Source organism: Podarcis bocagei, assembly GCF_964188305.1.
Source record: "Podarcis bocagei genome assembly, chromosome: 7".
Lineage (NCBI taxonomy): Eukaryota > Metazoa > Chordata > Lepidosauria > Squamata > Lacertidae > Podarcis > Podarcis bocagei.
In genome coordinates, this window is record NC_138132.1 from 53,203,662 (window position 1) to 53,231,256 (window position 27,595).

The window sequence follows — 27,595 nt, forward strand, 5'->3', positions numbered from 1 at the left end:
ATTCACACTCCCATTTCCTGGGCACTTGCTGGGTTTTAATCCATGTTCACTTGACGTTATCTCAAAGGCATATGTCTCCTGCACTTTGGTATAAAATGCTAGATGAGTTGTTTCTCAAATTCACTTTAGGCCTCTTCCTTAAGCTGTTAGTATGAACATCTTGGCAGAGGGTCAAGACATCCCCTGCCCAGTCAACGCTGCCTAGTGTTTACAGAAACAAATCTGACATAAATGAATCCCTGTTGATGTGAAACAACTAGGGGGTAAAGAGCTGTGAAATGTGCAGGGGGCAGGGAACAACTTCACTGCGCTTTAAGATGGTAATGTGAACACACCCTTAGTCAAAGGAATGTGAACTCCAATATGGTTTGAGCCTTGGCTGGCACGTCTCCCTCCCTCTCCAGAAGAGATCTCTGATGTCAGATCTCTGATATTTATGCTTTGTACTTCCCAATTATTATTCTTTCCACCCCTTCCATTGGTTCTCTCCACAGGAGAACCTCTGTGCTCTGAGAGGCCTGGAGGCCTACTCTGATGTGCAAACATTTGAGGTGCTTCTTACTGACAGGACTCGAGCATTTTATGACAGAATAACTCTATCTTTCATGGAGGTACAGTACCTAATCCTATTTACTCAGTAATTGTTAGACAAAGATATTGGTCAGCTGGGCAAAGTATTACTTAGAAATGATGATGCCTTCGAGGGTGGAAGCTGTCAGGCCCGGGGGCCACATGCAGACTCTGGGACTCTCTGTCTGGCCTTTGGGATGCTCCCCACAGTCTTCAGGGTGCCACAAAACTTGGTTGTTTTCACTTCTTGATCAAAAGCTAACCTTAGTTGAGCTTTCTTTTGCTGAGCTCCTTCAAGGAACAGCAGCCTGCTAGGCTACAGGCAACCCTCCCGTTTCCCCCTCCACTTTTTAATTTAAAACTCTGTCTGTGCATGGAAGCCAGCGCTCCAGAACAGCAGGTGAAAATTGAGCCAAGATCCCTGCTGCCAAAGGCAAGATCTGAGTGAAAACAAATAGATGTATTTAAAAAAAAACCTCTTCAATAGGGAATGCCAAGTAACTGGCACAAACTTTAAAAGTCTGTGCACTTTTTCTGTGACAGGTTCCCAGAGGAGCCCACATCCGACCTGACCTTCACAAACAGAGACTAAATGGCTACTTTGCCTTGAACCGCTTTCTGGTCTCCTTTTTTGAACATGTGAGTCTTTGGCTACCTCTGTCTACTATTCACCTTTTTTTTTGTACTGGGTATTTGTATCCATGGTTTGTTCTACACAAAGTGTTTTGCTTTATATGCAAATAATGGGGGCCAGTGTCAAGGACCAACATAGTCAGGCATCTACCAAGGGACCACTGACAAGAACCTCTTGGAGCTGCTCTTCCACCATTGCTCGCTCACCTTTTATTCTGCCCCAGACAATGGTGAGGGAGAGCATAAGATGTCACTGCTTGCTTACTCATTGGGGCTCTTTCTGCCAAGCAAGCCAATGATAACTCAGATGAGGAAGGTAGAGATGGACCACTGCCTGGGTGGTCTATCAGGTCTTCTTAAAATAATAATAGGAGGGTAGCCTAGCCAAACCAGGGCTGTTAAGAGAGTCATGGTGGTCATTGCGTGGCGAGTTCCCGCCCCCCACCAGGATAAATAAAGACACAAGACACCATAATTTAAGGTTAAATGGGCGAATTAGGCCACAACTTTATTGAATTCAGGAATGAGAGGCATTGGCTTAGGCATTGGTCCTATCGACTATCCGGCTCCAGCCCATTTGCTGGAGACACGGGAAGGGTTAACACCATAGAGGGGGAGTCTCCTGCTGAGGCACGTCAACTAGGAGCTCCCCCAGGTCACCGCTCGGGGGCGTGCCTTTGGCCCACACCTCCATAGGCTTCGGACAGGGCCACGCCCCCCGGAGTCCTTTATCGGACCACCCTTCGTTCACTGGGGGGAGGTGATGGCGTTCCTCACCCCCCCCCCACATCCTCTTAACCCCTTCTTACCAATGCCTAACCGCCAATGCCGAGGAGTTGTGACGAGTTGCTACGAGGTAGGCGAAAAACCAAATGGCTGTAAATTGCCAATTGGGAAAAATTCCTACCATGCCCCTTGCAGCGACAGACTGAAGTCCATAGCAAAGTCAGAGACCTACCTAAAGCCTACCCAAAGGGAGGGAGGGTGGGAAAACGTGGGGGCTAGCCGGCGAAAAGAGGGCGAGCCCCCTCTGCGCCGGCCCTAAATAGGGCAGGCCACGCCCCCCCAGCCAGCCGGGATTCCCCTGAGCAGCAACACTTCAACACATGAGCAGCAACACTTCAGTCCACAGTAAACTGCCATGTGGAAGTACCCTTAGTTAATGTTTTTCCCCTTGTCGTTGTGCGTTTAGTGTCATCGTGCAGGCCCAGCTGTGTTGGAAATGAATTATAAGTGAGTCATCTTGTACTGACATATTTCTTTCACTTTTAATTGTCTCCTCACTCTCTCCACCCTTTAGAGATACAAAGATATGGACTACATGGTGAAGGACAAATTTTTCCTGGAGCGGATCATGGACATGGAATTCCAGGAACCAGGGGACATTTCCACTCTCTATAATGGTATTCCAAACACTTACCAGTGGGAATTGGTTTGTAAGCTTCTGCACTGGGTATTGCCTTTTATCAGCTCACATCCACACCATACATTTAGAGAACTATTGTGCTACTTTAACAATATATTTATTGGTTTATTTCATTTATATGCCACTGATTTCTCCAAGGAGTTCAAGTTAGTATAGTTGGTTCTCCCTGTCCTCATTTAATTCTCAGAACAACCCTGCGAAGAAGGTTAGGGTGAGAGACAGTGAGTGCCCAAAGTCACCCACTGAAATTCATGTCTGAGTGGGGATTTCAGCCTGGTCTTCTTGGTCCTAGTATGACACTCTAGCTGCTATACCACACTTGCTGCCACAGGGATTTAACTTCATTAAGGGTGCTGACTTCACAGAGCTACCAGTTCTTAACAATCCTGGGAGATGCTGAACTCCATAATGAGATGAATGAGCCCATGACTGCTCAAACAGAAGCCAATCAAATGCAAGGAATGGATATGTGCCATTTACTGTACCACTGATGGTTGAAGTATGTCACTAACCATTATACCAGTCTGTGAGACATGCCCACATTTAGGATACTGCTCCTTGATATTTGTAGATGTTCACACACTCTTAAATTATTTTCCTGTGGCATGGAGACTAACAGATGGACAACAAAAGTGGACCTGCAAGGCCTTATGGTTATAAAGAGGCTTAGATCACATGCACACCATACATTTAAAGAACACTTATGCTGCTTTAACCATCATGGATCATCCTGGGAACTGTAGTTTGTTCAGGGTGTTGAAAATATTAGCTCTCTGAGGTCAGCACCCTTAACAAATAACAGTTCCCAGGATTTTCTATTACTGTTAATGTGGTGTAAAAGTGCTTTAAGTGATGGCTGGTGTCTGTTAAGACTGGTAAAGCAGGAGGCAGGGAGTCCACCAGTAGGTGGAGCCAGAGCTAGGACAGGCAGAGCCACCCCCTGGCTGACTGTAAGTAAGGGTCATAGGGTTGCCATATTTCAAAAAGTGAAAATCCACACACACAATGTCCAAATTCACCAAAATCGACATAGCCGAAACCCAGCTATATCTGGGAAATTCTGGACATATGGCAACCCTAGTGTGTCAGTGACCCATTTGCCCTAATGGTCCAGCCTCCACTGTATGTTTCAAATGTGTGCTTTGGTTGTGGCAATACAGATTCTATTTTGGGGTGCAAATACAGATTCTATTTTGGGGTGTTTGTGGCAATGCAGATTCTATTTTGGTTTGTTTTTTTTCAGAAACAGAGTTTTGCTGTGAGAGTAAAAAGGGTGGAAATCTGAAAAAGATACTATTTTCCTCTTCCTCTAGATGACCGTGCATTATTTAGCAGAACACTTTTCTACAGTCACGAACTGGTGCTGCTGCTCTTTGAAATCCTTGTCTTCTCTGCTGTAGATTTGGCAGCACAGGATTTTGTATTGTCAACAATTGTGACCTTTGTTGTGCAAAAGGTAAATGGTTTTGTGACACCGGGTGCATGATATATCTCTAAAGAGTAGGGATTGGGGTGGGGATTTGGGTCAGTTCACATTTTCATACGTACCCACCTAATTCTCACTTCACAAAACAATATACAAACTGAAATGCTGCTATGCTTTGAAATTCACAGTTCTCCCAATTTAGTGATAGACTTCTCCTAACCAATGCATACAAAAAAACATATATTGGGAGAAATACCCACTAAAATGGTGACAGATTTTCATGAGGCCTTAAAAAGAGGAAAAAAATGCCAATTGATGCAGAACTAAAGTTTGGAGAAAGTGAGAGAATATGAAATTGACAGCTTTGTCCTTAGAGGATGGGATGTTAATTTTACTCTCTTAAGAATATGCTTGGAATGGAGAAAGCAGTGGAAGGTTCTGCCCCTCTCATTTATTGTGAGAGTGGGTGAAAGCTGAGGGTTACGGAATGGAATTGTCAGGCAGTAGACGCAAGCAGGGCTGTCTTAAGCATATCCGGCACCCTGGTACAAATATCTCTCCAGCAAGCCCCCCCCCCCCAATTTCCCAGAGTCGTCTTCCTTTTTTAAGGGGAGGGGGCTTTGGTCTGGCTTGTTTACATCGTGTGGTCCTACACGCACTCGGCGCTGTACGTAAGTAAGAGGCACCCAGATCGCAGCCCAGACAGCCTCCCGCGCCCTCACGCAAAGCCTCCCTCTAAGTGCCCGGTGCCCCTTACCTTCCCAGGGAAGTCTGTGTGACAGGAGGGCCAGCAAGCAGATCAGGTGGCTCGCCGCCTTCCTCATCCTTGCAGCACGCTCCAATGGGCGGCTGAGAGGAGAGGAGTGGACTGCCTGGAGCAGGGAAGGGAGCATGCCCTGACTCTCCTTCCTGGACACTCAGCCTGTGGCACCCTCCAAAATCTGGCACCCTGGCACCCCACGCCACTAACCTCTATGGCAGTGTTTCCCAACCTTTTTTGGGCAAAGGCACACTTGTTTGATGAAAAAAATCTCGAGGCACACCACCATTACAGCCCTGTGACGTCAGCGCGCAGCGTCACGCCGGGAGGGACGCATGAAAGTGTAAGTTTCAATTTTTTTCCCTCCCCCTTGCCGGGGAACCTCCAAGCTTTGGGGGTGGGGGGGGAGGAGGCAGCAAAGCGAGGCAGGAAGGAGAGCGCGGCTTGGCTGGGTGAGCTTTGGCAGGGAATGAGAGCCGCGAGGCGGGCGCTGCGGACGGAGGCGCTGCCCGCCGAGCTCGCAGGCAGCCAGGCAGGCAGACGGCGAGAACCCTGCGCTGGGCGGCCTCTCCTCGCCGCCGCCGCCCCGCCTCTCGCCGCCCGACTCGCCCGCCTCCCTCCAGGCAACATCTCGCGGCACACCAGGCAACATCTCGCGGCACACTAGTGTGCCGCGGAACAGTGGTTGGGAAACACTGCTCTATGGGTAAGACACCCCTGGACACAGGAGAAAACCAAGAACATGTTTAATGTGATGGGTGTATTGCCTCCCATTTTAACAAAAAATCCGCAGACACACCATGGGCCACCTGAATGCAGCTGGTGGACCACTGGTGCTCCATGTGTCACAGTTTGGGTACCTTCGCAATAGATATGTGTCTTTATTGCACTACTTTGACTTTCAGTTTGTGAAGATGCTTCGTGACACACTTGGAAGGAGGAACTTGGCTGAGAAAACCTTGGTGGAGAAGCAATTCCTAATCTAGAACTGAACAACAAGCTGTTAATATTGAATCTACATTCCCTAGCTGTGGGGTTGCAGCTGCTAATTGAAGATGTAGTGAAACATTTAGGACACCTTATCTGTTCAGCCCCAGAACTGTGGCAAGCACGTCTTTCATATGAATTACAGAACTTTGCCCAGGGAATCTGTTCTTGCTGTCAAAGTTCAGTGCCAAAGCATGTGAAGTAGCATAAGTGCCTTTGAGCATTGGCCATGCATCTTTCCCAAAGTAGCAATGAAGTGACAGTAAATCCTCACATACCTATTTTAAGTTGTATGGCTTCCCAGCACACATGGGCCTTAGCAATTCTTGGCTTGAAATTTTCAGCACTAGTGGGTGTGAATTGGTAAAAAAGCAAAACGAAACAAAACACCAATACTGTGCTCCTGCATGTTCCAACAGGACAGAAACAATCACAGACCATGGGCTCTGCAGTCAGTTGCTGAACAGAAGGTAGTGGTTGGTCTGCAGCAGAGTGGCTTAAACATGATTCATGGGCTGCATATAATAGTTTTTTGTGGCTCAACATCCACAACATTGATTATTTAAAAACAATTTTTTTAAAAAATGACTGCTCCCATGGATCCCTTGCTCTGATTCTATGAGGCTAACAGTTGTTTTTCTTATCTTACTCGCCCTGCAATGTTTTTGCAATGTTTCCCTTCTTCATCTTAGTAGTAGTATTAGAAGTATATTGACTTTTCCACTTTGGTCACACATTCTGGCATGCAGCCCCTGAAGGACTGATCATGTGTTGATGCAGCCCTTGGTATGAAAAGGTTTAGCCACAACTGGAAAAGGTACTGTTCTTTTGTGTGTGAGAGCTTTAAATTACACTTCTAAGCACATATGGCTGGCCAGTCTTAAAGGCCTGCTGTTACCAGCCAATCTCAGGTGCCCGGTTTTACACAACACCATTCTCTTCTGTGTCTAAAGGCCAGTGTCTAAAATGGTGTCCCAGGCAAGGAATATCTTCAGCTCTCCCCCTCCAATTAATTCAGTGTTTTAATACATTGAGTTGTCCCGGCTTCAACAAAACATGACTCTCCCACATCTGTCTCTACAGCCAAAGCAGGCAGTGTAACCTTCCAGTTGTTTGATTTCACCCTCAAAGGCACACTTCTCCATTGTATCCTGAAATAGACAGATGCCAACAACAACACATTGAGTTTTTAAAAATCACGTTTGTAGCGCATTTCACGATTTATACTTGTATGAGCTGATTTGTGCACATGGATCTGATCACAGTCCCTTACAAACACTCTGGCACATGTACCATTTGTTTACTGGGCATTGATGTTGTACATTTTCTTAAAAATTAAAAAGATTATGACGTAATGCTGGCATCAGCTTTACAAGTGAATGTGAACTTTTTGTGTTATTTGTTTCAGCTGCTGGATAGTTGTTGGATACATTTAGAGTAATAGTTAGCTTCTCAGCCTTACACACACACACACACACACACACACACACACACACACACACGAGTTCAGGTGCTTGTTTGGGTCACTTGCTACTGAATCCACCTTTGCTGAATAGGACCTGAGCACATACTAATATAGGAAGGATCATAACTCATGGTGGGCATTGCACACAGAAGGTCCTAGATTTTGCCCTTTGCATCTCCAGTTAAAATAATCACATAGCAGCTGATGGGGAAATAACACTCTGCCTGAGACACTGGAGATCCACAGAATACCAGGCTAGATAGGTAAATAGTCTGACTTAGTACAACTCTGACCTGAGGTTCTTTGTTCAAGTCCCAGTGTCCTTGACACTGCTTAAAATAATGAACATGAAATCCTTGTGGAGTCACAGCCCATTTGCTACTGGTGTGCAGCATAGCAAGTTTGGGGTCTTATTTCCCAGAGGAGGTGGGGAAGGCTGCTACTTTGATTCAGTCGTATAAATTAATAATGATAGTAACTTATTGGACTGCTGTGTATGTGTATATTAGGGCCCTGTGTGTGCTTCACGGCACATCACAGGCTGGTATTTGCTAAAGACAAAATTAATCTCCTTTTGTTTCGAGAATGATTCTAAATTACTGCACTATTGACCACAGCAGCCCACAGAATGAATGGGCCAGTTTTAAGGGCTGTTACTGGGGGGGGGGGGGAGGTCTCGCGAACAGAGTTTGCTGCTGAGCTTTGCGGGGGAAATAGCTTAAAATCTGCCTTTACCCCAAACTAGGAACAGAATAAAAGCACACAGCCGAGTGGTTGTCTTTGAATTTGGCCATGTGATTTAGTACACCTCCGGGCTTGTCAGCATTTTGCAGGAGCAATTCAACTGTAAACCAGAACTATAGGTTTGTGCATTTAAAGTGGGTTAAATTGATCTGCTGCCCTAGCACCATAAATCCACTTTGGGTTGGGGAGGTCTTTTTGCAGTTTGGAAAGTCTCAGGGAAATGTATTGAAAAGTGTGGGATGAAGGAAGGATTAACACGAAGACATGTAAACACCCCACGAGTAACTCAGGATGAATGCTCATGGTCATTTAACAGCTCCACAAACAAATCAGAATGGATGCTCAATAAAGATTGGATATGGTCTAATGTTTGCTTAAGCTTTGTGCAAGCAAATAGGTCTGGAGGGGTCATATCTCACTAGAAACCTCTTTTCGAATGCTGTATTGTGGTCCTGATAGAATTTTCCCCCTTTATTGAAACAACAAACACTCTGGAGTGTTCTATGCTAACGCACTTACCATATCTAGTTTGGCCCTTCTTAACTTTTTCTTTATTCAAAAAGAAGGTTCAGAAGTAAAACAAGTTACCACAAAAAGAGAGAAAACAACAGTACTCTTTATTCTATCTGAACTCTCTCTTACTTGCACTGAAAATATATAGCTCTTCTACTAAAACATCTTAACAATGTGCCCAATAACAGGCAATCATCAGCATCCTCCACCCACTCAATGACACTTAATGGCTCATCTGAGACACTGGCCTCAGAATTCTGACAAATCACTAAATCACAATCCAATGTGGCACATTTTATTTTGCTCAGATAAAGTACGTCATCAAGTGTGAATTACAGACCACAGGGAGAGCGAAAAAGGATAAATTATCATTTTTTTCCAAAACACTAAAAACTGGGAAAGGCAAGGTCAGGGAAACTGATTGGAAATGGAACGTGCACCCTGGAAGAATGGCAGACGCAACTGATAGACTACATGGAATTGGCAGAAATGACTGGCAGAATCCGAGACCTGGGAGAAGAGACAATGGAAGAGGACTGGAAAAAGTTTAAGGACTACCTACAAAAATATTGTAAGCTGTATGAATGTTAAGAAGATGCAGGTTAGTAAACAACATGGCACCAGTAACTTAGTTGAAAGAAATATGAGAATAAGTGATGCTTAAGAACAAGATGAAATTGGGATTAATATTATGTCTAAATTAATTACCTAAGTATTTGACAAAAATATTTAAAGCTGGAGATATAATATTTGGAAACTATAAAATAAGAGTTGAAATAAGGTGATAAATTGCTGCTCATAATTTTATAATTGGGAACGCATGATGTGAGGAAGTCCGAAAGGTTACGGAAATATGGTTTTTGGACATTCGATTTTGAGGTATTCTTTTTTCATTCTGTATTAACTCTTTACCTTTTTTCTTTCTTTTTTGTTTGTATTATCTTGGTGATGGTATTTTATGTGTTTGGTGATTTACTGTTAAAAACCTTAATAAATATCTTTTTTTTTTTAAAAGGAAATGGAACGTGCACCAGTGGCGTAGCGTGGGTTGTCAGCACCCGGGGCAAGGCAAGTAATTTGCGCCCCCTAACCCGTGGATTTGCGCCCCCTAACCCGTGGATTTGCGCCCCCTAACCTAACCCCCAGATGCTGCGGCCGGCCCCCCCTGCACCCCCCACGCTACGCCACTGACGTGCACAGCTACCAACTAAACTATGGAATTCACTGTTGCAGGATGTTGTGATGGTCGCTATCATATGGAAAATAAACTTGTGGACGATAGAGTTTAAACCTAATTATTTGCTTTGAAATAGCCCAGTGATTTGAGGTGGCAAAAATTCAAATAAGAAATGGGCTGTACCTCTTCAGGCAGGGGCAATGCAGTATGGGGTGGCCACTCCTGATAACGACACCTGAACTGCAAATGTACTTTTCTGCTGAGCTGTCTATGTACATCTGATGTACAAATGATATGTGGGTTTGTGATAATCGTAAGCTTCTAGTCCTCCTGAATGAACAGGAAACTTTGCAAGTGGGATTGCACTATGCTCCCATCTTCTGCCCAAGCCATTTAAAAATTGAATTAGAGATTGAAAGTTAATGTTCTATTTTATTTTAAATCTCAAGTTTGAAGAAGGAGTGGTAGGTGTTGATTTGGGTAATCAGCATGGTGAATTAGGCATATTGCCGAACTGCAGCTCACATCATCCCTGATCATTGGCTGTGATGGTTGGGGCTGATGGGAGCTTGCAGTACCTGGCAGATGCTGTTGGACTCAGTGTCCACTTCTGATCTAGAGGAAACCTGCATGAAAATGTAAAGCATAACCAGGGAGTAGATAAATAAATCCAGCACAGCTTCATTAATCAAGACAGTTGGTCTCATGTGGTTCTGCTGGTTACCCACTGAATCTGGGTGTATTCAGCATCCCTTAAATCTTGCAGCTGGTCCCCTTCAGATTCCTTATCACTCTCCACTAGCTCCAGCTTCTGAAGAGTGCTTCGGATGCTCTGGAAATGGAAAGGTGTGACAATGGTTATCTTTCCAGCCAGTCTAAGGATGATTATGTTGCAAACAGAGGCATGCCTAGGGTCCCTTGTGTCCTTGTTAAGGAGCCGATAGGTGATTTTTGCATGGTGTGGATGTGACCCATGTCAGAGGACTGGGCTGGTAGTAAAGCTTTAAACCTCTCTGCCCACTCCACTTTTGCCTACTTTTAGAATAAATTATTTTAGCTGCACCAGACTCATGTAGTCTTGTGGGGTGGGGACAAAAACAACAACAACAAAACTGCTTCAGGGTCTGGATATAATCCCCCAGGCTGGTGGTTAGCCACCCCTGGACTATAGTGCCAAGTGATGGTTGCATGTATGCCATTTCCTTAGTAGACTACTACAGATTGTAGACTGTAGAATACCATAGACCAAGCTTCAGGACTTCCTTCTGCAAATTACTAGTAATACAGGGAATGCGGAGTCATGTGAGTACCAGCAGTCTGAAGTAGTTTACCACCAGTGTGTTATAGTGGACAGAGTGCTGTACAAGGACTGGTGAGTTCAATTTTTCACTTCCCGTGCAATCTTAACCATGTTTACTCAGCAAAGTAGCTGGTTTTTGAATCAAAGCTCACTTATTACAGTAATAACTCTGCTTTCTCACCTGTGTGGACCATGGGAGGGCAGTAGATTGGCTTGTTGTCGTAGTGTCTGGTCTCGCCTCATGGAAGGTTCCAGAAGCGATGTGTATTTTTGCTCTGAAATCCTAGCAAGGCAAGAAATCCTATTTAGGGCAATTATCACACAGCCAAATTTTGTTAGCAGTCCCTACCTGGAGACCTGAAAATCATGCATGTGTGATATAACAAAGGTGCTACAATGATCAATAGGCATTAGTGATCTGGCCTCTGCCAATACAATGACTAATTAAAGTACAATGGTGTGACTGGGTAACCAAGGTGATATCTAGTCACAGTCAGCTGCTTGGAGCCTGCCTGTTTTGCCTTCCTGGTAAGGAGAACAAGTGTAATACAGCTTTCACCAACCAGGTACCCCCCCCCACTGTTTTGAACTATAATTCCCACCTGCCATGTGGGCTTTGGTTGATGGGACCAAAACATCTGGAGGGCAACAGGCTGGTGAATGCTGCTGCAACGTGTCAGTAACAATATGGCTGTCACTCCAGTCCTAGGTGCTGTGGCCTACTTGCCACTGAGGGGCTAATCCTGTGCGCAAAATGAGTGCTGATGGAGCTCTCATGTCTGAATACTCCAGACATACATGCAATTTATTTTGTTTTTAAATCTTGACATAGGCTGCTTACACACTATGACTATACCTTTGCAAAGCACCCCCCTGCACACAAAGCAAAGGATCATGGGAATTGTAGTTTACTCCTCACAGAGCTACAAGTCCCAACATACAAGTCCCAGAATCCCTAACAATCGATAGTTCCTAGAATTCTCTCACTTGTGAGAATGTGCTTTTAATGTGCTTTATAAGTATGGCATGTGTGTGCAAACTTTCTGTAACATTTTAGCTTTCTGTTTGCCGAAGCTTGAGGAACTAACTTTCAGTCACAAAACCCCAACCTACTGTCTGAAGAGGTATATACAGGCCAGGTACAGGTTTATTTATTTACGGTATTTCCCTCAGTGAAAACTAGGCTTCTTCTGCTTCCTTATGACACTGAGCATATTCATAGTGGTGGGGAGGAAGAGGGGGGAGGCCTTGGCCCTCTCAGAGAGGCCTAGCAGGTTTGGACAGGCCTCAGGTCCTCTTCAGAGGGAGCAGGGCCTATGGCCTCCTAGACTGGCCCTCCTAGATTTGTGTTTTCTAAATCAAAAGATAGCTAGCAATTTTTAATTTACTCTGTTATGAGTGAATTTCATTTTTGGATTATTTCACAGATTCAGCTACCTCCAGATCTTTCTCTGCGTCATAGCTTTCAAGGGTTTGGAAGGCATTGGAATAGACCTCTAGGGCTTTTGCATGGAAGGTCATTTCAATGGTGACAAAGTCCAAGAAGATCTTCTGTAATGAAAGGAGACAGTACATCTTGACATTACCCTCAACTTGGTTTGTGAAGCCCCCCGACAAAGTGACCTTGCTGCGTGAGGAATCTTGAGACCTCAACCACAGAAAGTGCCGGTTTTCTCTTCTTTTGAACAGGCTGGGGTAAGCCATTTTATGAATGCACTTTCCCCTCCTCTTAAGGTGTTTGAGTCTCGTTGTTTAACAGAAAATTGGAAGTAAAAAAAAAAAAATCACAGTGGAATACACACTAATACTTGCTTGAAGCAGTCATATTCTTTGTGTTGATACAACCACTTCAGAAGTATGGAAGGTAGAGTAAATAAATGGCAAAAGATGTAAGAGCTTCTATCCAGTGCTTTTTTTATATGGGGGTACACAAGGGCCGTGCCGGCACTGTTTTTCCTCCAAATGTTAAAAGTGTGGCATTTACTGTAACAACCTCATGGTGAGTACCAACACCTTAAAAAAAGAAGCACTGCTTCTATCCATTTCATGCATTTATTTGCAAGCTTACTGGAACGATCTAATAGATCTAATACTCTCTGGAGAGAATAATGCACAGTCCATTTTCAGTTTAGCTTTTCAATTCATTTTCAGTTTGTGTAACTTGAACATTGGCAAGATTTAAAACTTCATTTCTGGCAAAGGGGAAAGGTAATTAGCACCCAACTAATTTTTTGTCTGTGAAAATAACCGAAACTTCATTTTGGTTGCCAAGGTTTTTGGACCCCATGGGCACATTTGGAAGTTTGAGAGTGTGTTGTGGGCACCACCCACTCCAGTTGCTTATTTTCTCCTAGTGCCAGGTTTACCCTCTCACTCCCAGGGAGACAGGAAGTGAGAAAGCGTATGTGTGCACATGCATTGATTCTACTGGATCTGATTATTACTGAGATTCCTTGGAAAAGTTTATTTGCTCTTCCATGGAGTCTGGGTAAAAGTTGGATCAAGCAGACTTAAAATTGATCCTCTTAAATTTGCATGATTCTACATGGATCTCTCCCCTCCACTATCAAGTGAAACATAAAGTGGTAGAATGGACAGTAAAACTCTCAGACAGGGTGTTTGCTAGCGCTAAGGAAACATTTATCTAAGGCACAGATGCTCATAGATCTTTGTTTTTTTACATAGGATGACATAGCAAAACCACTAACAAATCACAAAATTCATATATAGACAGCAAAGACCCTTGTTATTTAATTGTGGTTTTGATGGGATCCCTTAAATAATTATGAGGATCCATGTTTTTGTGCCACAGCAATGCTGGAAAACATAAGTTCTGTGATTTTTATGGTTTAGTCAATGGAGACAGATGTGATTTGTTGGTTGATGGGAAGTGTGTGAAAAAAGTATGCAGTTTCAAGTGAATCCATTTTACTCGAACAAACATGCATGTTTGTGTATGCATGTGTGCACCATTTCTGTCTCTCTCCCTGTCTGTCTGTCTTTCTCTGACACTCTTTCCTGATTTCTGTGGCACCCCACTTTCTTCCCTCTTGCTGCTTATTTTTCCTCCTCCCTTCACCTATCCCCAAGATCACTTACCTTTCCTTCCAACCCTCTCTTAGTTGCTCTGCTTTCTAGTCATCTGCTCAGGTACTGACCTGAGCTTTGAAAAGTTCATGGAGCTGTCACTCTTTCAACTTTCTCCTTCAGCTCTATATACTGTTCAAGGAGGGAAAGGGGTAACCATACTTGTCACCTTACATCAAAGGAGGCAATGTGTGTGTGTGTTCATCTCAGGGATTTTGTGGGCACCAGGGCAAACCTCTGGTTTGCTATTGGCAACCCCTGGAGATAGATTATAAAATGGGAGTGAAAGAGGCTATGCCACACTTCTGTGTTTTCAACCCTTATTTTGCCAGATCAAAAATTTAATCATATTCAAAACATTGTCATTACCTTTAAACCAGGATGACAAACCTTTGGCCCTCCGTATGATGCAGGAGAACAATTCCCATAATAATCATTGACCATACTGACTAGGAGTTGGGAGTTCACGGGTTCTCTATTCCTGTTTTAAACTTTCCATTTAAATTAATATGTGTTATCATAGATTTCCCTCCTTTTCTGTGACACCAGAGTAATTTGCATTCCACATCACTATATTATGTTTCATTCTTATTAATTCCAGAATTTGATTGATTAGCAGAGTAGAAATAAATAGTTCTTCCCAGCCTGGGCGATAAAGGTGGTGGTCACAATCCTATGAGCTTTTGAGAAAAGGAGGTGAAAAATTAGGCGGGCTTTTCTGAAAGAAAACCCATTTCCCCCCAAATAATCATCTTTATTGCTTTCAGCAACTGTGGTATCCACACGTTAAAGTTCATCTCTGACATGCAAATTTTCCACTAAGTTTGATGATGATGATGATGATGATGATAATAATAATAATAATAATAATAATAATAATAATAATAATTTATTTATTATTTATACCCCGCCCATCTCGCTGGGCTTCCTCCCAAGTACGTGGACGTAGGATTGCAACCTTAAGCCTCTCATGTTATGATTACCCACTAAGAAGTCCTTATTACCTGAATATCTTTTAGCTTTTGCTTCTGAAACTCATCCATGGTCTCTTCAAGCTGTTGTGTAGTTCGGTTCGCATCGACAGAGGCTTTATGTACTTGAGACTCGGCCTAGGCAAAGACAGGGGCGTAATGTTAAGCTATGAGGCTGTGGTTTAAGTATCCTACCTTTTAATCCTGAGTATCTCACTGAGCTTAGGGCTTGCTGATTGGAAGGTCGGCGGTTCTAATCCCCGCGACAGGGTGAGCTCCCGTTGCTCGGTCCCACCTCCTGCCAACATAGCAGTTTGAAAGCACGTTGACGTGCCTTCCCAGCAGGAAGGTAAACGGTGTTTCTGTGTGCTGCTCTGGTTTCGCCAGAAGCGGCTTAGTCATGCTGGCCACATGACCCGGAAGACCTGTCTGCCGACAAACGCTGGCTCCTTCGGCCAGTAAAGCGAGATGAGCGCCGCAACCCCAAGTCGTCCACAACTGGACTTAACTGTCAGGGGTCCCTTTACCTTTACCTGTCTCACTGACAGAGGATCTTTAGGCAGATGCACATCATATATTTCATGCATACCCAACAAACACGACTTCCCTCAATCCTGTGTACTATAGTTTTCTCCAAGCTACAATTCCCAGCACTCTTAACAAACTACAGTTCCTCAGATTCTTTGGCCTCAGGATGTTGCTGCCCCAGTGATGCTGAATTTCATTGTATCTTTTGTTGTAGTTGGTCTTGACAGCTTCCATCAGTTTAGCCAATGCTTTAAATGTGCATTGGATATACTTTAAATGTATTGTGTGATCTGCCCTCCCTGCTAGTGAAACAGGGAATCATGGCCATGTGTTCTGTTGTGGGAATTGCCCAGGAAAAGTTGCTTTCTGCAAACCTTATGGCCATCACTGTTAATAACTTTGAAGCACATTATTATTATTTAAATTTATACCCTAGCCTTCCTCCCAGATGAGCCCTGGGTGGCATTCACTTATTAAGGGCATAAATTAATTCTTCATTTATATGCTCATTGGGTTATGCTTTAGGTAATCCAAAACGTACATTGCTGCAGCAAGTTGTGTGAATGTGTGTGATTGCACTGTGAAAGATCCCTCTAGCAGGTAACACTGGAAGACAGTGAACAGATAAGGGGCTTAGCTTTGCATTGCAGGGAGAGGTTGATTTGTAGGCCAAAAGAAAGAAAAAAGGATTAATGCTGAACTGTTCCCAGTGTAGGAAAACAAGCCTTCAGCCTTATCCTGAGGAACATACGCCTCCTGTGAAATCTGTTTCAGGAAGCATCTGCTTCAAGTTGCTTCATGGTAAGATCAGTCCCAACAGATTTTGGTAGCACCAACTCCTCTTTCCCAAAGTATTTGTGTAGAATAGACGCTGTAGGTTGCTGATGAGCTAAATCAGCTTCCACTCAGCATTGCCTTGCTGTGAGCTGTTAGAACCCTGATGAGTGTTGGATGCAACTAAGCAAAGTAGATTTACGACAAGAAGTGCTATTTAAGATACAGTTGTAAACAAGTGGTGTGTGACTTCTGGACCAGCAGAGCACAGTGAGTCACTCTTGCTTATCAGGAAGGCATTCACTCAGATGAGCGACGCCTGACAGGATAAATGTATTACTCTCCATGGACACTTATGTACATTTATTTGCAAGGTGGTAATTCTGCCAAAGTTTTGCAAGGGCTTAAGTAATTGTTATTCACACTCTTTTTAAGCGACCTCCCTCCCCTGATTATGGGAGAATAGAAGCTTGACCTTTGTGTATAAAATATCCTACTGTGAATGCTTTGGAGTTTTGCCGGATTTGGCGGAGCATAATTATAGGGCCCTGTCTCACTGATTGCAGCATAATATAAATATAGGGAAATAATTTGTGTTGCATGGGTCATGAGAATCTGCGCATGTCATCTCAAATGCATTTCATTTACTGTTGGAGTACAACTGAAATCTGCTCCACCAATATTTTAAGATTGCAGTGGCATAAATATTTCTGAGTCCTGGCCTATGAGAATTAGTACAACGTCATAGATATCACTGTAAAATGTAAAATAGGATGTCCTTTCAAAATTACTTCAGCAGCCATGAATTCACTAGGGGCCCTTAAGCATGTTTACCACCCTATACCACCCTATCTACAATATAGTGCCTACTTTATTAGGCTTTTGTAAAGATTACTGGGGAAATGTACATACACACATGTATGGGGCAGGGAAAAGCTAGTTTTTCAGGGAAGAACCCAACAATGCTTTTTGTCTATTGCAGAGGATTAAAAGTGTGATTTACCATTGTGAAGTCTGAAGTTGCCCCGTGCACTGTTATTTCTGGTCAGTGTAATTCTGCTTCATGTATGGGCTAGGCCTGAGTCCTTTGAACTGGCTGGGTGCATTTCTTGATATGGATGGAGATTCATTTCTCTGTCTTCTGCCATTTGTTGCTGTGCACAATAAGTTGTGAGCAAATGAAGCTGGATCAAGATCCATGCTTTTTGCTGGTGGTGCTGCAGGAATTGTGCTGAGAGTCACAATATATATCTTGTCTGTGAGTCAGTCCCTAATCCCTCTGAAATCAATGGAACTATTTACAAATACATGTGAAGTCTGAAATGTAAAACTGTGCTCCAGTGTGCTTCTCGAACAGACTGAAGTCAAGCGCAAATGCTATAGTATAAGAACTTACCCAGAAGTAGTGCCAGCAGAATGCCAGTGCTTAAACTGATGGTGTGAATGCTCTTACTGTTGCACTTGTAGCCAACTTTTCTAGAGCAAATGGGGAATGGTAGCTGTGGATGCCAGTGCTCATACTTATGCCTTCACTTCAACTTGCATGTTAACGTACACACAGAGGTGATCTAATCCCTTACCTGTGACTGAGTATAAGAGTTAAGGGGGAAAAATCAAAAGGGGAGCAAAGAAATACCAGTTTGAGTTGTTGGTGCCTTCTTGACTGAGGCACTGCTAAAAGAACACAAGAAGAGTGTGGCTGTTGGATCAGGCCAGAGGCTCATCTAGTTCAGCACTTTGTTCTCACAGTGACCAACCAGATACCCCATTGGGAAGCCTGCAAGCAGACACTTTCTTCAGTCTTCAAAAAAACAAACCAGACTGTTTTTATCAACATACTTAGTTATTCCCAGACTATTCATCAGATAGGCATTTTGTGACAGAAAGGACAAGACTTTGTGACGTATGGGAAACAGGAGGCAGGATCCTGAGCAGGATTTCAAGCTAGAGGCTATTGAAGAGGATAAATTTCACATACAGGCAACTCTCCATTTGTGCAGGCTTTGCGTTCCTGCCCCACCCCCATGTGTTAGTGGAGCATGCATAAGCCCACATGACCCCCACCCTGCCCCTATGTTTGGGCCACTTCTGGGTCTGGGGTGATGAGCATGTGTGCGGTCATGCGTCAGTCTTTATAAGCTGGATACACTTGACTTGCCTGGATACCCTCTGGTCCCTCTTTAAGCCATCATAATATTTGTTACAAAAGTGGTTTCTGGAGTGGTAGTCCTGTTAGCTTGTTGCAGCAAAAGCAGCAGTGTCTTATGGCACCTTAAAGACTTCCAGCTTAAGTTTTTAATCTTTAATGTGCCACAAAACTCTTTGTTCTTGTACAGACAGATTTTGGTAGTGGTTTGTGGTGAGAGAGGCCCATGTTCAGTTTCAGCACCAGAGGGCAGTCAAATCCATTAGTAGATCACAGAAACTGTGGCATTGAGGAGGGGAAGGAAAGGGTGTGGGGAGTGAGACATCAATATCACCTACTGTGCATGTATTATAATTTACTCTGGCTCCAGTGTTTGAAGCTGAACATATGTAGCATTAGCCACAATCTGTATGCATCCTGTAGTTTCTTGAGAATATTGCTGTTTGGTGTTTCCCCCCCTCAATCCAGCTTCCATCCAGTTTCAAAACATATGCTAGCTAGAGGTTTCCAAGCACAATTCAAAGTGTTGGTGCTGACCTTTAAAGCCCTAAACGGCCTCGGTCCAGTATACCTGAAGGAGCGTCTCCACCTCCATCGTTCTAGCCGGACACTGAGGTCCAGCACCGAGGGCCTTCTGGCGGTTCCCTCACTGCGAGAAGCCAAGTTACAGGGAACCAGGCAGAGGGCCTTCTCGGTAGTGGCGCCCTCCCTGTGGAACGCCCTCCCACCAGATGTCAAAGAGAACAACAACTACCAGACTTTTAGAAGACATCTGAAGGCAGCCCTGTTTAGGGAAGCTTTTAATGTTTGATGTATCACAGTATTTTAATATTCTTTTGGAAGCCGTCCAGAGTGGCTGGGGAAACCCAGCCAGATGGGTGGGGTATAAATAATAAATTATTATTATTATTATTATTATTATTATTATTATTATTATTATTATTATTATTACTAGAAGTAAGCTGAGTGTGTACGTTTGAGAGACAGCCATTGAGCATGCACAGTTTATGGTGCATGCACAGATGACAGCTTTACTGAATAGGAGTTTGGCAGGGTTACAGGCAGGAGGAAATAAATCAGGTAATGTGCATCAAGTGAAGATACTCCTTCCTCTCTGATGTGCACAGACTATGCTGCCTCTATATTGCACATGTGACACTCTTGGCATGACCCAGGGGATCAGGCATTATAGTTGTTCACACCGATTTTCTAGAAGATCTGTGCTGACAAGAGACACCTAGTTGGTGTGTTTCTTCTAAAGAGCTCCCTGAGGGGCAGAATAGGCGAAATGAGTCTAGGTCCGGAGCTCAACATATGGCAGCTAGTTGGTACCACTGAAAAGATGGGTCAGGTAAGGGGTGGGGGGACATGCAAGCTCCTTTTGGTCTTCCCTTCTTCTGGTGTCAGCCATTCCATCAAGCTGTTATTAGAGAGATGGGAAACAGGGCTATTCCATCAGCTCTTCTGAGACACCAGCCTCATTTGGCTCTACCCACAACTGTCGCCTGGCAGCTCTGTATTCTATCAAGCTCTATCAGAGGAAGAGATGGGACCCTTTTAAGTCGAATAATGGGATAAAAATGCTTCAAATAAATAAAAATATTCTGCCAAATGTTCAATAAGCTGCTGGATTCTGCTAAATGGCTGTGGGCCTTGAGTCCATAAGTTTGAGAATTTGGTAATAGGGTGGGAAGGAGGATGCAGTTTAATCTTTTCAGTTCAAATGTGTAGGATTGTCTCCTGGAAGAAACAGCATTTTGCCCCACACAATCTTCTGTGTGCCTCTTGGAGGGAGGGAGGGAGGGAGGGAGAGAGAGAGAGAGAGAGAGAGAGAGAGAGAGAGAGAGAGAGAGAGAGAGAGAGAGCGCTCTTCTACCTCCCTGGAAGATTGCTCCACAGCTGCCTCCGGCATCTTTCTGTCTTTCCCTTGTTTTATGGCTGCTCTCTCAGCAGTTGAGTTTAGCACAGCAGGGATTAAGAGAATGTCAAGCCTCCTCTCCTCCCCTTGAGAATCTTCCTGAGGATTTTGCTGCTGAGAGCTTCTCCCTTTGGAAGAAAAGGGATAATTTTTGAAGAAGTTCCTGATTAAAATATCTTTTGCCAAGGGAAGGAGGAAAAAAAGGAGGGAAATATTTTTTTGAGCTGCCTGGATTATGGTGTTTTGCTTCTTTCACCAACACAGGACTTATTTCCCCTTTGGGTGAATGTTTCATGAAATAAGAGGACTCACATTTCTCTCTGATATTTTAAACATACTGATGCTAGGAAGCTATTTGGATATTTAGATTAGAATATCAGACCCTTAAGGAATTACGTAGGTGGCAAATCTGGGCCCCTGGGAATAATGAAGACTAGTGAATTGGGTTTGCTGCAGTGTGCCTGCACTCAAGATCTAATGCTGCATACACACCATACATTTAAAACACATTTAAAGTACATGGCTTTCCCCAAAGAAACCTGGGAACTCTTGTTTGTTCCTCATAGAGCTACAATTTTAAGATTTGTTAACAAATTATGGGTGTGTGCGGTGATGAGGGAGGGGTTGTACCTCTGGTGGGAGACACGTCATGCTCCTTCTAGGGTTTTCTGTCCATCTTTGATTCCCACCCTGCACTAAGCTTTCTCCTGTGGCTCCTAGAAGCTGTCAGCATGTGACAGTGGCCACATCCAAGGAAACAGCTTTAACTGGCCTTCTAAACCAGGTGAGGGTAGCCAATGGGTCTCAAACCCTCTGTGAGCATGCAGACTTCTTCCTGCATGCAAATACAGGCTCCAGCTGATTGAGTGGATGAGACCAGTGGTGGGTCCAGTGGTCAAGAAGGCAGTTTCTGCACAAGCTGTAGATGGAAGTGAGGGGAAGAAGGGGCTTGTTAAACTGGGAATGTAGCTCTTCTAGAAGAAGGAAAACTCTGATCCTAAACCTCTGCTTCCTCGTGGGATATCTTCTGAAGAAGAAAAGGCTAAGGAGTAAATCTTACACGAATCCAGAAAGGAGTCTCTAATATGGTTGGATGGCGCCTTGTACGTCTCCTTCGTGCAACTCTGGCAGCCAAGCTGGTGTCAGATATATTGCTTTCCTTTCCTTTGGACTACATCAGTGAGGCCAAGAGGGGGGTCTTGTAATCTGGGCAGCCCAAGACCTCCATACACAGTGCCCAGGCTTGCATCAGTGTGGTCACTTCAGTGCTGTTAGCACAGCGGTTTGACCCCCAGATCCTCACTGCATGGTCTCTTGAGACAGATGGATGCCAACAACAAAGCAAGGTAACAAATGACAGTTCCCAGGATCCTTTGGGGGAAGTAATGTGCTTTAAAAGTATGGTGTGTACATAGCCTAAATCAAAAGGTGCTTGGGGAGAATCTAAGATGTTGATGCTCTAAGGCAGTGTTTCCCAAACGTTTTTGGGCAACGGCACACCTGCTTACTGAAAAAAAATCTCGCGGCACACCACCATTAAAGCCCCGCCCCGTGACGTCAGCGCGCAGCGTCACGCCGGGAGGGACGCACAAAAGTGAAAGTTTTTCCCCTCCCCCTTGCCGGGGAACCTCCAAGCTTTGGGCAGGCAGGCAGGCAGAGCTGGGAAGGGGGTTTCCAGGGGACACGGCAGCTCCTCGAAAGGCTTCTCTCAGCTGCGCTCAATCCTCCTCGGAGAGGATTTCCCCTCCGGTCCCATGCCTTCGTTTGGGGCATCGCTCCGGCTGCTCCCTCTCCCGCCGCGCAGGAGCGATGCCTCTCTCTGGCTCTCCCTCCGCGCAGGCTGAGGGAGGGAGGGAGGTGCGCGTGTGACCCGTCTCTGCTGGGAGACCAAACCCAGCGAGGCAGAGTCGCACGGAGGCGCCCAGGCAGCGCTGCCGGCTGCGAGGAGGAGCGCCAGGCAGCAGCAGGAGGCGCGGCCTCTCCTCGCCGCCGCCGCCCCGCCTCTCGCCGCCCGACTCGCCCGCCTCCCTCCAGGCATCTCGCGGCACACCAGCCGATGTCTCACGGCACACTCGTGTGCCGCGGAACACCGGTTGGGAAACACTGCTCTAAGGTGGCACTGATTACTCAGTGGTGAAAGGCCCTCTGCACATGTGCGGGGGCTTTCTCACCTTTGTGAAGTAAATAAATTCCAGGGTGCAGCCTAGCATAGCAACAGACTCGAGGCACAAATTTTTGCATGCCCTTACTAAAAGGTATGTCCAGGGGTCATGTGTTTTTATCTCCAATTTCATGTTTGCAGCTCTGTGACAAGGAAGTAAGCGGGCAGTGCAGGGTGTGTGTGCTTTCAAAACCTATGCTTGTTATCTGAGCATTATTCATACTATTTTCATCTCATCGGGGCCCCAGTTCCCTCTCCAGAGAGCCGATTGTGAGCCTGCAACAATCTATTTTGCTTTTCCTTATTCAAGGAGACGGTTTTCCCTGTGTATGTCTGTTTCCAATAGGTTTCATTGAATTCCACTGCTTTGTGGAACACTCAGAAGGAAACCTCACTGTAATAAAAGCCACCCATAGCAAGGGCTTGTAACTTTGCCTTCCTGATCTAGCTGCATTAAGAATGCCGGAAATCTGCAGTACTGGGGAGCCAGGACTGTTTTTGCAGGAGTAGGGAAGAGATTGAAGCGGCAACATGCTGACAAGGATACAATCATCTGTCGGTCGGATGGTGACTTCTGTCGGATCTTCTCCAACTTCTCTAGCTGCTTTATTTCATTGTTTCGGGCTTTGTTGAATTTCTTAATCTCGGCCTGTTTAATGTAGCAAAATACAACAATTTTATTAGTATATTTTAAATTTTTAAAAGCCCTCACATTATAAAATATCAGAACATTGTTCAAAAAAGCAAAATGAAGTATAAAATGTACAACAAAAATAATACAGTTAACAGTTCAACACCAGAAAATGCTCAGTTGACCATAATTAAAAAATTTCATTTAGATAAAGCTTAGGGAAATATAAGGTCTTAAGTATGCATCCAAAAGAACTGATTGTGGGAGCTTGTCTCATCTCATTTGATAATGTATTTCATGTTAAATAGGCTACAACTCTGGAAACCCTACTATTGTTGGACAGAAGGCAAATATAGGAGTCCTTGGTACCACCAGGGGTGGTTCTGTGCCATGGGGTGTAAGGGGTGAGATATTGTCTAAAGTAGCTATCTCTCAATTTGTTTACAGCTTTGTAAACAAGTAGACACCTTGAACCTGGCTTGGTAGCTTATGGCAGCCAGTGCAGATGCTTCAACAAAGGTGTAACATGTTAATGACTGTTAGCTCCAGGCAGCAACCTCACAGCAGCATTTACCAGTCAAAGCTAATAGAAGCAGCTTCCTATGTTCCTACACCTGCTTCTGCATGAGCTTGTGTCCTAGTTTAGAAAGTCATTGCAATTCCACAGTGAACTTGGTGTGGGGTTGTCTTTTAAAATAAATTATTTGCTTACCCTAGTTTGCTTGATGAGCACCCCATACATCTTCAGAGGTGCAATAACCTTCACCTCCAGTCTCTCCACCTAATGGAGAAAGCAGGACAAGCATAAGGAAGCACACATTTTAAGAACTGCTACATTGACAACCATGATGCACTGTTAGGGGTTTTTTCATTTGTTTTTGTTATGTTATGTATTTTTATGCTGTATATCACCTTGTCTTATTCACATGAAGGGTAGTATATAAATTAATAATAACAACAATAATAAACAGGTTGCACCTGTTTGATCCCTGTCAGTTATGCAGTTGATGAAAACACAGTTCTTCTGTCACATAAGGTCAAATAAAACAAGTCATCCAGAATATTAGTTAGAGAGGATATCTGTGTTTGTCTGTTGTAGCAAGGAGTCTTCAGGGTCCTACAAGAATCTTTTCTCTGATCTTAATACAGAATGGATATTCCCTTGTTCTTACTCCATGCACACCCACAGCTCTGGATTTAGGTTGTCAAGGTCAGCTTTTCACCTCTGCCTGCCTGTAATCCTGCACCTTTGCCAGTTCCTCAGCAAAGTTTTTCACAGTGGTCCGCAACTCAGGATTCTCTGTGTTTCCATAGTCAATGAGCTGCTTGACCAGCAGGTCTGACTTGTCTCGAAGCTTTGCAGTCTTGCGTGTGTAAGCAGCCATCAGAATGCAAAATTTCCCAAAATATTTCTCTGCATTGGTGACTATATTCTCCATTATCTTCACTTGGGTGTCTCTGGAAAAGGGAAACAAGTTCCTGCTTTTTTATTTATTTAAGGCTATGCACACAATTACTTCATCTTTAGTGTGCTCCCACTGCTGGTGTTTGAAGCTGAGTAAACATGATGTTAGTTATAATCCACATGTATCCTGCAGCTTCCATCCAGTTTGAAAATGTAAGCTACAGTTAAGCTGGCATGTGTACATTTGAGAGACAGCTGTTGTACATGTGCAGATTCATTTTATTTAATATATTTATATCCTGCATTTCTCCCAAATTGGGGTTCAAGGGAGCTTATGACCTTCTAAAATCATCATTTTAAAATACAAACTAAAAAAAACCTACCAGTTAAAAAAATAGTTAAAATACAATAAAACACATTTATAACCAACATTAAAATACCAATTGTCCTGATAATGGTCCAGTTGTCAACATTGTCTGAACAGGGCAGTATTAGCCTGTCTGTGGAAAGATAACAAAGAGGGAACCAGTCTATCCTCTCTTGGGAGGCAATTCTACAGTACAGGAGCAGCTGCAGAAAAGGCTGTCTCTCATGTCACCACCAGCTCTGCCTCTGATGTTAATTGGACCAAAAGAAGGTACTCACTCCCCTAAGGATATTAGCACCCAGCATAGGGCCCCCCAAAGTTGATGGGTGCGTGTGTGCCATGTCATGTGATCATATGCAGTGTGGGGCTCACCTGCCTCCCCCCAATATTCTATTCAAGTTGGCACCCCTGACACTCAGGCAGGAAGATATGATCCTTCAAGAACCTGGACTCTAGCCATAACAGCCCTTGCAAAGATGACAGCTTCATTAAATGTTTTGGGGTTAGGAAGTTGCAGCCTGAAAAAACAAATTAGGTAATGTGCATCGGGTGAAAATGTCACCGTCCCCTCTCTGGTGTGCACAGCAAGTGCAAATGAGATTTAAAGTGCAGTGTGGGAAAATGAGTTTGTTGTGCTGTAAGCTGTAGACATTGTGTTTCTCTTCTTCCCTCATTTTTTCTTCTTCTGGTGATGTCAAAGACTACCCCCTCTCATATTTACCTACCCATGTGCAGAGATTATTATTTGCAGCAGGCCTTCGGGTGCTCTCCACTCTCAGGTGAGTTGAGTAGCAGCCAGGTCAGGCAAATACCTTTTTGTATTGTGGTATCATATCTATGGACTTCTTTCCTAAGGGAGAGGCTTGTTTGGCACTGACACCTACATCTTTTTCACACAGCGCTATTTTTTTTAAAAAAAAAATCCCCAGGCCTCTTTTTAAAAAAATTCTTTCCTTCTGTTTATTCCGTAGTTCTAGGTTTGTCGTCTTCTATCGCTCTTCTAACATGGCACAAAAAATCTAAGCAGGTGAGGTTTTCCTCAGTACTGCAGCTGCATGCAAGAAAGAGCTTCACCTGCTGGATTTTGGGCTGCAGTTAGAGCTGCAAAAGCAGGGGTGCTTTGAGGTACGGTAGATTAGAGGTAAGTTCCTCCTGCTCTGACCTTTTATTCTTAAATACAGTACTTCTCCCCTAGACATTCTTTCTCTCCCCCACTTCCCCACTCCACTATCATTCTTCCAAAGTTCTCAGGAAGGCTGCTTGGCTTTAATTGAAGATCTTCTGTAAAGCATCTATTCAGTCTACCATTGGTGGATCTTTGTCATCAGGGTAAATGACAGCTTCCTGTCTTCCCCTGTACAAGCTGACCTCTCCTGTACATTCATAGCTATCTCTTCTGATGTGTCTCTTCCTGTGCCTTCTATGCTTGGCTGCTCCATGTTTCCTTAGCTACCTGCCCTCTTCCAAGCATGCTTGGCTACTTCCTCTGGTACATATTTTCCTATGCCCTCTGTGCTTAGTTACTACCATCCATGAACCTATAGCTACCCCTCTGATGTATATCTTCCTATCCCAATGCATACTTAGCTATACCTCTCATGCATATTTAATATGCTTGTGTACATATCGTCTTGGGTCACTGTGCCTACGTAGCTTATCCTCCCCCGCATAGAAGCTTATCTCTCCCATACATATTTACCTAAGCCTTGTACGTTATCCCATGTGTATCTTATATCTCTTATACTTAACAATCTATGCATCCCCTGTGCATGTCTTGCTGGTGAAGGGGAGTGCTTTGCATTTTTTCTAGGCCAGGCATAGGCAAACTCTGGCCCTCCAGATGTTTGGGGCTACAATTCCCATCATCCCTGACCACTGGTCCTGTTAGCAAAGGATGATGGGAATTGTAGTCCCAAACATCTGGAGGGCCAGAGTTTGCCTATGCCTGTTCTAGGCCCTCTACCTTTCTTCTTAATCAGCCTCAAATACCTTTCTACACTCTTGCTTTTCTTCTTATACCCCTGAACATGATTATTTCCCCTCCTTCTGTGAAATTAAGCCAAAGTACAACAGCGGCATTGGCTTACATTCATACCTTGCAACTGTCGCTTGTCCTATTCATCCATTTTTCTGTTGCATCCTTCTTTGTCAAAAATTAGCTTGTAATCTTTTTGGGGCCAACGCTTGTCTTTCTGATTTATGTTTTTCTGTATTGTGTAATATGTGCTGTTGTTGCTGCTGTGTTAATAATAATGCTGATGTTAATCACAAAAACTCCAGTCAGTGCCACCCATGCCACCCTGACTCATCATTTCCTGAATGTTCTGCACCTCAAAGAGCAGGTTTAAAATCAGTCTGCAAATGGGAACATTGCTAAAAAGAGCAAGCTAGTCTTTCTTACCGAGAGAGGATGATATTCATGTTTGCAGGAATCAGCTGGTCTTCAGAATATTTACAGCAATAACAGGGCTCTGGTGGAATTGAAGGAGCAGCTGTACCAGGCTCTGCTCAGGTGGCACTCCAGGACTAGTTGGTATAGTAACCCCACCAACAAAGGCATTGCCCAGGGGAACAGGATGGGTGATGGTCTCCAAGGGTAACTGTTT

The 27,595-nt window shown here is 44.2% G+C and overlaps 3 protein-coding genes across 6 annotated transcripts in view; 2 read left to right on the top strand and 1 right to left on the bottom strand.

Moving 5' to 3' along the window:
• The window catches only part of LOC308590852 (meckelin-like), a 32,816-nt gene extending 25,659 nt beyond the window's left edge, over positions 1 to 7,157 (top strand). For all 4 annotated transcript variants that reach the window (XM_081201151.1, XM_081201150.1, XM_081201148.1 and 1 more), the window contains 5 exons: positions 495 to 611; positions 1,114 to 1,209; positions 2,504 to 2,606; positions 3,943 to 4,085; positions 5,721 to 7,157. In XM_081201151.1, the coding sequence (XP_081057277.1) occupies positions 495 to 611; positions 1,114 to 1,209; positions 2,504 to 2,606; positions 3,943 to 4,085; positions 5,721 to 5,801 (540 nt within the window). In that variant the 3' untranslated portion in view covers positions 5,802 to 7,157. The remainder of the gene's footprint in view (positions 1 to 494; positions 612 to 1,113; positions 1,210 to 2,503; positions 2,607 to 3,942; positions 4,086 to 5,720) is intronic.
• A 2,563-nt stretch (positions 7,158 to 9,720) lies between these two features.
• On the bottom strand, positions 9,721 to 27,533 carry CIBAR2 (CBY1 interacting BAR domain containing 2). The gene is made up of 9 exons (XM_081202317.1): positions 27,391 to 27,533; positions 24,441 to 24,675; positions 23,930 to 23,998; positions 23,134 to 23,235; positions 20,384 to 20,653; positions 15,093 to 15,197; positions 12,439 to 12,552; positions 11,183 to 11,284; positions 9,721 to 10,533 (listed from the first exon to the last, which is right to left on the bottom strand). Exons 1-9 carry the CDS (start codon positions 27,408 to 27,410, stop codon positions 10,405 to 10,407), a joined length of 1,146 nt encoding a protein of 381 aa, XP_081058443.1. The 5' UTR covers positions 27,411 to 27,533; the 3' UTR covers positions 9,721 to 10,404.
• The window catches only part of GSE1 (Gse1 coiled-coil protein), a 443,486-nt gene continuing 428,469 nt past the window's right edge, over positions 12,579 to 27,595 (top strand). The window contains exon 1 of the mRNA XM_081201103.1: positions 12,579 to 12,696. The gene's annotated coding sequence lies outside the window, so the exon portion shown is untranslated. The remainder of the gene's footprint in view (positions 12,697 to 27,595) is intronic.

Coding starts and splice junctions, on each gene's coding strand:
- CIBAR2 (XM_081202317.1), bottom strand. CDS start 27,410: ATGAATATCATCCTCTCTCG. Junction 23,999..24,440: donor AGGATTACAGGCAGGCAGAG/GTGAAAAGCTGA, acceptor TTTCTCCATTAG/GTGGAGAGACTGGAGGTGAA. Junction 11,285..12,438: donor ACGCAGAGAAAGATCTGGAG/GTAGCTGAATCT, acceptor TTGCCTTGCTAG/GATTTCAGAGCAAAAATACA.